This window comes from Pagrus major, chromosome 23 (assembly GCF_040436345.1).
Source record: "Pagrus major chromosome 23, Pma_NU_1.0".
In the NCBI taxonomy this organism is placed as follows: domain Eukaryota; kingdom Metazoa; phylum Chordata; class Actinopteri; order Spariformes; family Sparidae; genus Pagrus; species Pagrus major.
In genome coordinates this window covers 18,643,107-18,655,290 of record NC_133237.1, presented here as the reverse complement: position 1 = coordinate 18,655,290, position 12,184 = coordinate 18,643,107, and the positions used below count along the sequence as shown (strand labels likewise).

The 12,184-nt window shown below is 42.8% G+C and overlaps 1 protein-coding gene across 1 annotated transcript in view; it reads right to left on the bottom strand.

The window, feature by feature from the left end:
• Nucleotides 1-11,370, bottom strand: part of asic2 (acid-sensing (proton-gated) ion channel 2) — a 362,875-nt gene extending 351,505 nt beyond the window's left edge. Inside the window, exon 1 of the mRNA XM_073494605.1 lies at nt 10,798-11,370. Coding sequence (XP_073350706.1) covers nt 10,798-11,370 — 573 coding nt within the window. The remainder of the gene's footprint in view (nt 1-10,797) is intronic.
• Nucleotides 11,371-12,184: the final 814 nt, after the last annotated feature.

Sequence of the window (12,184 nt, the reverse complement as noted above, 5' to 3'; positions counted from 1 at the left end):
GGTCAGAGAGTGTGTGGTAAATTATGGAGAGGGAAAGAGGACTGAGACATAAAAGGTAATAAAGAAACAGAGCAGGACACAGAGAGAGCAGGAGGCAAAGTACGAGTGCAGACAGCATGAAATCAAATGTTTGACCACAGTGTAGATAAAATCCACAGAGCTGTCAGCAAGTGACAGAAGAATTATTTATGTTGCTACCATCTACATTTAAAAAGCAGAAAAGCTGACTGCATGTTGCTTTTCATTATCTGGAGATACTTTTCAATTTTATAAACACTCCTCCACCCAGTTACATTTGATTCAGCCACTTGCAGAGCAGCTGACTCACACACCTCTGTGTTTTACCTTTAAGTCTGACACTTGAAGGTCTTTATTCACACTTAGTGATGAGAAAATATAATTTTTTCACACCGTCAACAAAAAAAAAAAAATAAGTTAAGCATCCTGGTCATTTCAGTTATAAAGTCCTAGCACATCATGAGGCAACACAGCAAGTTAAGGGGCTTGGATCTGAACTAATGGATTAAAACAACAAAATAACACAGAAACTGCTAAACAATAAGATGAAATTTACTTTTAACTCTGTAAAGCTGAACGTAGCTGCAGATGATGGTAATAAGGTGGTAATTCATCACTACAAGTGACTCCATTGTTCTCCACTGTCATTTGATTTATTGTTACCAGCTAAATATTTATTATCGCCACCACTAAGCTCAAATTGCTTTCGCCTACACACAGTGAACTATTAAAGTCATTCTAAGTCAAACTCTCAACTTTAACTCACCACTCAACAGAGCTGAAGTTTCAGTTGCCAGCTGTTGAGAAAGACTAAAACTATATTTGGGGGCTAATGACCCCGAACCTGAAAAAAATCTTAAAGCACATCTAACTTTCTTACAACCCTTTTCCAAGCAGGAAGCAGATTGGAGATTCTGGTCGGTTGGTGAGCACATTTCCGATTCTATCCGATCTTATGAACTTGTTTGGACGCATAAACTGGACAAGACGCACGATGTGTGTGAGATCTGTTTTGAGGAAGCGCCGTCAGCTTTGCTTTCCAACTGTGGGAGAAGTATCTGCAGCAGAGTCATGTTTGTCATGTCTGCCACATTCAGGAAGTGCCCTGTCTTAGAGCTGCTATGTGAAAACAAATTATTAGGGGGATAGGGGGACCACTGTAATGCTCTGCAGGCAGATTTATGTTGTTGTTTTTGTATTGTTTATGTTCTGAGATGGATCACACAGATGCTGGTACTGAATAGTCAAAAAAACATTTTATTAATTTCTCACCAAAACATCAATTCTCTCTGATGTGCTTCACTCTAATGAAGTAAGTAGCCTATAATTCTGAATTTTCTTTACATGTTATTCAGGTTAGTCACCTTCAAAATAAGCGCTCATGTAAAACTTACAGTTTCAACAGAAATACAAATGTTGTGTAAATAGTAAAGTTGAGCAGCCTTAGAGCAAGCCACTGTACTCATCATGTCCCAGGAGACTGCTCTGTCTGCAGAGGTCAGCGAAAAGAGGATTTCCTCAGCAGACCAATATCCAGACCATCATCATGAAAGGCAAAATGTTTTTTTGTTTCTTGGAAGGTAACTCCTGGTGCAAACAGCTCACAATTTTCACTCTGCAGCAGCCAAACAGATCAAGAAAATTCATGTTAACTAGTCGCTTGACCTATGATTTTATGGTCATGAGCCAATATCTTGTGAAAGAAACTGGCATACTCGCACATGCAGATCCAAGCAAGACTGACTGCATGTGACAGCACATTATAACACAAACCCCCATACACATGAAAATATAAACAAACCCTCCAGCACATTAAAACGCACACTCCTGAACAAACACACACACACTCCTTCTCCTCCTCCTCCTCCTCCTCCTCCTCCTGTGGCCATGATGAAGTAGGTCTTCAGACAGGCTGCTGAGGTAATGGGCCGTACTCCTCTCCTCTCTTCCAACTTCCTCTTCTGTCTTTGCTGGTGTGACTGCAAGCCAACATCCAGACTCACAGCACTGCTTCATGGCCTGACTTCTCCTCTCCTCAGTCACTGACACAGCTGTCTGTCTCTGCCACAAACCTATCATTTTCTGCATTGCCACTACTAGGTGATTAACTAGGCCAGCAAACATATATATTAGCGAGCTACAAGGTCAGCAGTTGGGCTGATCCAGGCATTTTTTGGGGGAATTGGTATTGACTTCATAAAGTCCTCATTTCCAAACCGCTGTTCAATCACACTGTGCTCCGTTAACTGCACAGTGAAGTGCACAAAATAATTTGATGCATTCCAACTGAAGGGTTGTTTAATGGCTATTCTGGCTGCACTTTAAGGTGAACCACACCTCTAAAGTGCTGCTCTTGGTTGAAACAGTATTTGAACTTTAATAGTTTGTTCATGCTGAGAATAAAGGAAGTTTTTCTAAATGGTGCATAGTTCCTCCTGCTACAACAGATCCATACGAACACTTATGTCCCATAAATACCACAGGACAATTATGTTATCTCATATACGATAGGGCATAGTATAGCTATGTAGGTGGAAAATATATAGAAATGGTTTAATAGTATTGGACTCTGATCAGGCTGAGGCAGATTCATGACTTTTTTTGGAAACAACCAAAGTATCACAATCTGTCAAAAGTACTGAAAGTGCTATGTAGTCTAGGGTGTCCAACCCATTCTCACAAAGGCCACAATGTAAATTGCTACATTCACACCTACTTAGTTTGCCAAGGAAGTAGAGGAGTGCTGCATTCACTGGCTCCAGGTTTCACTATAGTCCCTATACATCCTGGCAAGTTGAGATCAGGGCATTGTAGGGCTGCAACAAATGTTTATTTTCATTGTCGATTAATCTGCCAATTATTTTCTAGATTAATCGATTAGTTATTTGGTCTGTTAAATGTCACTGTTTCCCAAAACCCGAGATGTCGTTCTCTAGTGTCTTGATTTTTACACAACCCAAAGATATTCCGTTTATTTGTTGTTGTATTTGTTTGTTTGTTTATAGAGGAGTAAAGAAACCAGAAAATACTCACATTTAAGTATTGTGCGGTATCAAAAAGAAATACACCGAAAGTTAAACGATTATCAAAATAGTTGGCAATTAATTTATAAGTTGAGAACTAATAGATCGCTGCAGTTCTACTACATTGTGTACACCATTTGCAACTAGAGCTAAGGAAAATTTGTGTCACCATTTCATGATGAAACCTCTGACTTTATATGCACTTAAGATGCTTATTTTCTATTGGACAGGAAACAAATCGCATACGTTGTTCCAACACATCACTCAAATTAGTCATCTCATTAATCACTAAACCGATAATTTCCAGTACAGCCCAGAATCCGGAGCAGTTGTTTGAGCGTGAGGAAACCCCTTCAGGGAAAATTACTGCTCCTTTAAGCCTCACCACAACACACAGTATATCATCAGCCTACCATAATCCACCACTGCAGACAGCTGCAGTGTCTACCACATGAGCGCTATCCACACTGAGCTGTCTGTCTGTGGCTGCACTCCAGCTTTTCTTCCAAGCTGGTTAAATAGCACAGGTTGCCACCGCCTCTCCGGGGTGTTTTAGAGAGGCGGGCTTGTGGGTGGCAGCGGTGCTTTCCATGCCCTTTAAGACACTCAGACATCATGCCTGCCGGGAATGTAAAATGCCATGGTAATGCCACATTAGTGATTAATACAGAAAATCCACTACAACCTAATGTGATGCATTGGGCTTTCAAACATTGAGAAATGAATCCAAAAGTGATAAAATGCAGTTAGTGAGATGGAGTGGCCAGGGGAGGAAGAGGAGGAGGAGGAGGAGGGAGGAGGACAGATTAGAAAGCACACAATCCTCCCCGATGGCTAACAGACAGTAGTCTTGTGCTGCTCTGCTGGCGAGAGCGAGGAGAATCTAGCCATGCAATAATCAGCCACTCAAGTACTAAGGCCACAGGTTGTGTGTAATGGCTAATTGTTGCTGCTGTAAACAGCCAGAACCATTACATTTGCAGTGCTGCTCCAACAAGGCTCTGGTCAGAAGAATAGACCAGTGGCTAATTAGTGTCTGTGTGATACAGAGCTCAGGGTCTGGCTGCTATCAGCTTTCACATTAAGGCTGAGAGTGTGATAGGGTCCTCCCTTGCCTGCAGCGCTCCCAGGGTATTTATATATATAACTGAAGCATGCAGCGGGTGCAGCCCAGGCACACTGAACTGATTCAGTCTGGCAGACACTGATGTGGCTTGTCAGTGTGATCAATCAACATTTAATCATGGTTGTAATCACACACGGCAAAACAAACACAGGCCAGGAGGAGTCCACTTATTCAAGTATGCAGGACGCATGATGGAGGTGAAGTGAGAAGGCACCCAGATCCTGAGACATCTTGTCGCCTGATCAATTTAGTTAATAGATGATGATGGATGACTACCTAAACGATCATCACTCTCATTAAACACGTGATTGTCGGCCTTTGCTCTTTCGAAGTGTATTAATGTTCCATGATGGGAGCACAGATGGTCTTTATTTTAGGTGAGGTTGCTATTAAGCTCTGTGGGAAAGAACATTTGTTCAATGTTGAATGTGATGATATTGTAAAATACATGTAATATATATGTAATATATACTGTAGGGCTGGGTAGTTTTGTCCTGACTATGATGTCTCTGAAGAACTTTTAATCAGAAGAGAAAGATCTTCACTAACTGATTTTGTTTATGCCTAAACAAACTAAATAAACAAACTATCTTTGTCTTCATGACTGAATAAACTGACCTTAAAGGACAACACAATTTCATACTGTTTTACTTTGTTTATATGTGGCAGATCTAATTTAGACTGTCTTTTTTTTTTAGGATAACTTTCCGTGCAGCTGTATCTGTTTAGACATTTTTTCCCATCAGAGAAGTTTGGCTTTTTGGCAGAAAGATTCACAAGCATTGGCACCCACTCGGGTTAAACACGTTAGGGCTGCACAAGATATCGTTCCAGCATTGTCACATCGCACAACGTGCGATGTCAAGTGAGGCAAATTAACTCAAACACATCCTGCTGCTTAGGGAATGGAAAACTAACACAGTTGTCACTTTGCATGATTGATCTGCATTACTGGTCACTTGCTCACTTCTGCCTGCCCAGTCAACCAGCCATTCAAGCTTACCAATCCACCTCCACTCACCTGGTCTTACAGCTGGTCCTGATCACAAGTTAACCCAGTATATATACCCCAGCCTCACAGACACTTATTGCCAGGTTGTCCTTCACCACCGCAATGCAAGACACTGGACTGATTTCCTGTTGCTGACCCTGCCTGTATCTGACCTACTTGTCTCGTCTGATTCCCGGTAAACACACCAGCCTTCTGTCCCCAACTTTGAAATCTTCTGCATCCTCGGTTCCTGTTTTGCCTGTGGCTGTCTGGCCTTACCATTCTATGACGAGGCTACATCATGAGTGTTTCTGTTAAATTGAATTAAAATGTATTATTAGGTGCAGCTAAATAAAAATGTTGTTGGGAACCACTTTTTCGCAGACTAAACCAACTCTGCTGTGAATAATGCTGGAAGGCATCATAGTAACATTGCATGAACACAGACTTTATCCCTCCTCTGTGGCAGTGAACACGATACAATCATTCAGTATACAAAAAACTGTGATCTGATCTTATCTAGACACTACAGCTGACAAAAGTACTCTCAACACCATGGACTTTTCTGCGGCTGCAGCAACGTGCTGGTACTTCTCCCAAAAACTCACCACCTCACTTCCCACAACAAATACGCTTGACAGCGTCATACACAGGTTGCCCATAAGGTTCAGCCAGTAACACAGAGGTTCAGAGCAACGAAATCCCCCTTTGTGCTACATGAAATCTAAAATTAGGAACAACAGTTAAGAATAATATAGGCTTTAAGAGGCCAAAGTCCATCCTGACCATTTAACCACAGCGTTTCAGGACTGGAGGGGCATGAAACCCAATGCTGGATGTTAAAGAGAAACCCTATGTTTCTCAAATTGAGGTGAAATTGGTGATTAAACTCGTATCAAATCAGCACTAGTATCGAAACATTTCAAACGATACCTATAAATCAGAAGCGAGTCTTTAAGAGTGTAGCATCAATATAGCCCGAACAATAATTGATTTTTGAGACTGGATCGATACAGATAATTCCTCAAAATCCCTTAAATGTCATTATTTACATGCTCTTTGGTGTACATACTATGTAACGCTGTCACTGTTTCTATGACAGCCAATAGAATTAAATTGGATTATCCGGACGTTTCCCTTCAGCACCAAAGCCTGTAACGATTTTTTACTGATCCACAGTCACACCTTCCTAACTGGGATGGAGCTGTCCAGTCAGCATCCTTGCGCAGATGCTGGATTGAAAGCAGGCATTTGTATTGTTCACCAGCTCTGCATTTGGCTTTGGAGACATGCCCTCATTTTCTTGCCATCCTTGAAAAAGCAAGTGTATCAAAGTGCTTATTTAGGAAGAATGGTGGCAGGTGGGTTGCAGATGTGCTCACATATGAACATAAATTAACAAGAAAATGCTAAAAATAAAAACCTAAGTGAGGTGACACATACTGTAACACATGCATGTAAGCGGAAATGTGCACACTGATGCCGTTTCCCTTTTTGTGCAGCACTCGCTCCAGTTCCATCAGTCACATCACACTGACTCCCGTGTCCCCACAACCCTCCCTACGGTCATTCATCACAGTGTCAGTCAAACGCTGACTCGGGTCCCAGGAGTGTCATGGTAATGTTGCGCCTCTGTGTATGTGTGCTCATTCACGTGTATTGGTGTGTCTGCTTATGTGTCTGTGCCCATTCACGCATGTGTTTTTCTATTTTTTTGGGGGGGGGCTGTTTTGTATGTCTTTTTTTGTTGTTTTTTTTCCATTCCCCTCAGAAGGCGCCGGAGATATGAAGGTGTGTCGCTGCAGTGACAGAGAGAGGAGAGACGGAGCGAGTCGACAGAGAGGAAGTCAGGAGGAGCTCAGCAGCAGCAACAGGCAGAGGGCAAAGAGGATGACAGTGCCTTCTAGTAGCCTCTCTGTCAACATGATTATGTTTGAACCCAGCTTGGGGTCAAAGGCGTGCCACACAGCATGCAAGACAGTTACTAAGGAGAGTCAAACAGAGACTCATTGGCGGTGACAGAGCCATGCTAGCTTCGCATTAACTCCCTGAAAATTCAACAGAATAAAATTATTGAAATCACATGTTCTCCTGGCAGAGTCAAGCAGGGAACTGCTCACTTGTAGCTTCGCTTTGGTTCACTGCAATACGCAGGGGAACTCCAGGGGAAGCATCCATCTGAAGGCATGAATAGCAAAATCACTAGAGCCAACACGTGATCAAGCATTGTTGCTTTTCCAATCAGTGTCTCTGCATTGAGTATCTCTCAGGATGAAATATGCAGATATCAATCGAACACTAACGGGTCTAGAAGCTTTAAACAAGAGATGAGGCAAAAAAAATGCTGCTGATGTGCTCTGTTAATGATGTCAGAGTTTACTTTCTACAAAACGTGGAGCCTGTCACAGCAGATCAGATCCTGGGGGCAGCTCCACAGTGTCGTTTGCATGCATCGCTGGTCAGTTTTGAGGTAGACAAACGAAAGGAACATCTCGTTAATAAGATTCTGCATCAGCTGTAATGTGTTTGCATGCTTTAAAAAGAAAGTCAGGCTGCTAGTTGAGCAACTGCCCATTACACGATGCTGTGCAAAAATAAATACTACGGATATTAATGATTAATGCTACTAAGAATTGATTAAAAATGTATTATCTCACAATCGTAGATGGGCACAAATACATTGGAAAGTATCTTGTTACAAATTACAAATATTTGCTTATCAAATTTATCAAAATAAAATACAAAATACTGGTATGAGAGCATGTTTTTATTTTAGCGATTTAGTAGCCTTAGTATAGTTTGGATTTTGTTGGAGCAGTTGTTGAATAGAAACAGACAGGAATTAACATGAAGTCATACGTTTCTGAAGTTATTTAGTTTAGCATTTAAGTAACTTGGCATTTACTTTATCTGTTCTTTTAACTCGTAATGTAGCCGACTCTGATTTATCATTGAATATAGATCACGTCAGTGGTTAAACAGTTTTCAAATGGAAAAAACATCCAACCTATGTCATATTATTAACGACTGTCAAACTAGTTGTGTTCATTGATTCATGATGTCATCATATACATTGAGTAACATACAAGAAAACAGTCCTCCTTTAAAGTGGCTGTCGGTGTTATGCCTAGTTTTTCCCATACATAGGCTCCACTTGGGCTCATTACAGTATGAATGGAGCCGGTCCACAGCTCTCCACGGATGTGGAACGTGGAAATTATGTCAGAACCTTTTTGTCAGACACTGAGTGACACTCTTGGGACAGGACCTGCTGCAGAAGGGTAGAAACGTAACTCAGATGAAAGTGTAAAAACAGGATATAACCTCAAGGTTGTAAAATCAGAACAGTAACAAGCTGTACTTTGTACTGCATGTGTGAGAGTGACACACCCAAGAGGTGCTAGGCTAAGCTAGTGAATGCAAGTGAAAAGGTGTAGAGCCAACACAATTAGCAGTAAGTGATGAACGGTGTAATCAGCCGACTTCTGTAGAGCTGAAGTGATAATTAAAATCAATCGATAGTTGCAGCTTTATCTGACACTAAAGAACCCCTTACTGAATCTTTTATATCTCCATTAAAGCAGTACAGAGCACCGTACAAAACATTCAGGTAACGCTAGCAAGCCTCTCATTCTTAGTTGGATAGTGACGCTTACAAGCACAACATGTGGCAGATTACAAGAGGCCAAAATGAAACGATTGGCTGCTGTCTTGTTAATGTCCTCCCTCCAAGCTGGCATCTGTACTCAGCCAAAAAGATTGATTGTGATTAACGGATTGATCCTGACCAGGATGCCAGGTTTTCTAGGGAAATAAAAAAAAATAGTGACTGAAAAAATGGAACTGATGGCAGAAACACTTCATTCTGTACTGCTATTAACATAGAAACACCAGTCCTAAACCACAATCTAATTGATGAATCACGTCATTTTCAGGGCACAAAATCGCCTCTTTATAGCTTTAGACAAGGCATATTGATATTTTTATCTTGTCAAGTGAATCTGAACTTCAAGGATTTAAAGTCAAGTAGCTTTAACAAAAAAAAAAGCAAGGTGTGAAAAGATACTACGCAACACCTGTGTAATGTGTCACTGCTGATCATTTCATTTGCAGGATTTAGCTACAGGTTGTGCACCAAATATAGGTTTTTACTGCAAATCAAATATGTATACCCTCTGTTGCTTGTAAATGTTGAAGGCTGAAGAGATTTGACAAGATCTGGCTTCAATAAAAAAAAAAAATCCAGCCCTAGTCGTGGTTGCATCATTTTTATGAGGTAATGCTGGGAGGTCTTTTTCAGAATCAATCTGCGCTTGAACTGCATTACCAGGCAATCATAGTGCAACACCAACAGAACTAATGCAGACTTTGAGTTCAGTGTGATGAATTAAACAACTCAAGAGTTTGCCAACAGTCTGCAGTGGAACAGTAGAATAAATACATCCAAGAAGTGTACAGCAGGCATTTTAATATTGCAGAAATGTTGCATGATTTGTAGAGGTGAGGTAAACCTTGAAAAAACTGGTCCTTTAAAACGCCACATAACACAAAACACTTTTCCAAGACATCTTAGAAGATAAAAAAACGTCTTTTAACATCTATTTTGTCATTGAGGAAGACGAGAAAAATGGGTTTTTTATCCACAAGGTCATTTTTTTATAAAGAAACTAGGCTGTGCTATTAAAGCTTCAATATTCCCATTTCTAGCATCCACATACTGAAAGCAGTGTACTCTTCACCTACTCACTGATGGACCTAATTAACAATCAGTCTGAGGGAGTCTAAGTATGCAACAAGTGGGTGTTCAGAAAAGTGGTTTTGTGTCAAACCAACTTGTGCCAGAACATGATCGCTTCGGTCTGCCAAAAAGTAGAGTATTTGCTGAAGCGTAAAGGCCTAAAATGATCAGTATTTTAGTTTTATCAGTGCAACAAAATAGACTTTCACCAACAGCACCTAGCAGGTTTAACCAGTACAGCACTGACACAGAACAAAACAACAGGCCGCTGCACTCAGTAGCAAACCAGATTAGAGGGAGTAATGACCAGCAGCAATAAGCCAAAAAATTTTAGGGTGTGTTATTCAGCTCTATCCGATGATCTGTGTTCTGATGTTCTGATTTGTTGTGAAATAAAAAGGAAAGCTCCTGTGCTGGAGAAATAAAGAAAGTGGCAGAGGGATTTGAGGGAATTTACTTCTCACTATGGCCCGAGACATAACAATTCTTTGCCTTCAGTGGCTAAAATACTGTAGACCTGTTGCAGTAATGTATGTGCCAACAAGCACAATGCCACTATGTGAAGACTCATGACAACAACAAGGCAACAGCAGAGAATACATCTGCAGAACAAACCTTTGAGAGTCAACCTGTGCAGCCGAACACAAGAGTCCAAAGGAGAGAAACCCAGCGAGAGACTCCCAGCGTAGCAGCGTGGGAGGGAAAGAGCAGCTATCAGCATACATCAAGTCATTTTACAGGCAAAATCCTCCGTCTCTCGGACCTCTCAAGATTGAGAACACGCAAGCCAAGCACCTCACAAGAAAGAGTCCCCTGAGAGCTGGGAGGCTGCAGAAACGCTCTGACCCCAACTGATCCCAGACCAGAGCTGGAATTTAAAAGAAGACATGAGCAGACTCACCGTTTTGAAGTCACTGTGGCTGCACTCCTGGCCTTGGTAGCGGCAGTAGAGCATCATCTCTTTGAGGTCGTGGCCCACCCTCTCCATGAACTCTTTCATGCTGAACGCTTTGGGCTTGTAGGCAGTGAAGTTGGCTTTTTCCTGCAGGAAAGCCAGCACATCAGGCTCAGCCAGGTGCGGCTGGGGGATTGTCAGGTGCACATCAAGCAATGCCAGCAGCTCTCCAGCGTGGTACAGATCGTTGCGTGTGAGGCGGCTGAAGCGGTAGGCGTTGAGGTTACAAATGGTCACAGCGGGGAAGACAAGGCTGCTCGAGACCACGGCGTCCAAGCTGGTCACATGAGGGTAGGAGAGGAAATAGGCCAGGCGCTCGGCGCTCTCCAGGGCTAACAGTCCCACGCAGGCCAGCAGAGCCAGAGCCCAGAGTAAGCGGCGCACGCTGGGTTGACCATAAGGGAAGATGAAGCGCAGGCCATGCAGCGTGCTGGTGTGAGCGAAGGCCTGCCAGGAGGTGGGGTGCAGGCTGGAGCTCTCTTGGCTCCCCTGACTGCCACAGGTCTCCTTTAGATCCATCATCAGCCCTCCAGCCCTTCCGCCAGGGAGCCCCCCGTGCACTCACACCTGCACAGACAGAGAGGGAACGTCAATAAAACACCCGAATTCACAGCACATAATCATACTGAGCATATTGATAAAGCAACAGAGGAGCCGGAGAGAAAAAAGGGTGAGGGAAAAGACGAAGACGAAAAAGTAGGAGACCTGCAGCAGCACTGACGGGAAACATGACAAAAAGACGTAGAAAAAACAGCAACAACTGACAACAAAGAGGAAGAACACAAAGAGGGGCAAAAATCTCCTCAACCTAAATAACTACTACTGAGAGTAAGAGACAGAGGAGAAAGATGCTCCCTCAGGGCATCCCTCTCCTCGCCACCTCCACTCTCAATGACTCCCTTGAGCTGAGAGTTACTGTGGCTGCCAGCTTGCCTGGAGCTCCTCTTACACCCCCAACACACACTCTCACACACACTCTACCCTAATCCCAAACTGCGCCCCCCCCCTCCTCCCCACACACACACACACTAACACACACACATCCTCCGCTGCCCTCTGTGTCTGCTCGATTTCACTGACAGAAATCCCAGAGGTAAGTCCTCTGTGTCACCCGCAGCGAGAGGTGAGAGTCACTTAAACCGCAAGCCAATCAAGGCTGCCTTTGTGTATTTAACATCCCGACTCATCTCCGTTCAAAAACACACACACACACACTCACACGGCAACTCATGCGTGAGTGTGCAGGCAGGTTGACACACAGACACGTCCAGGCTTCTCAGGATCTCCCGTGCCCCCAACTAATGACAAGCCTAAGCACCTCTCTCGTTCAGCC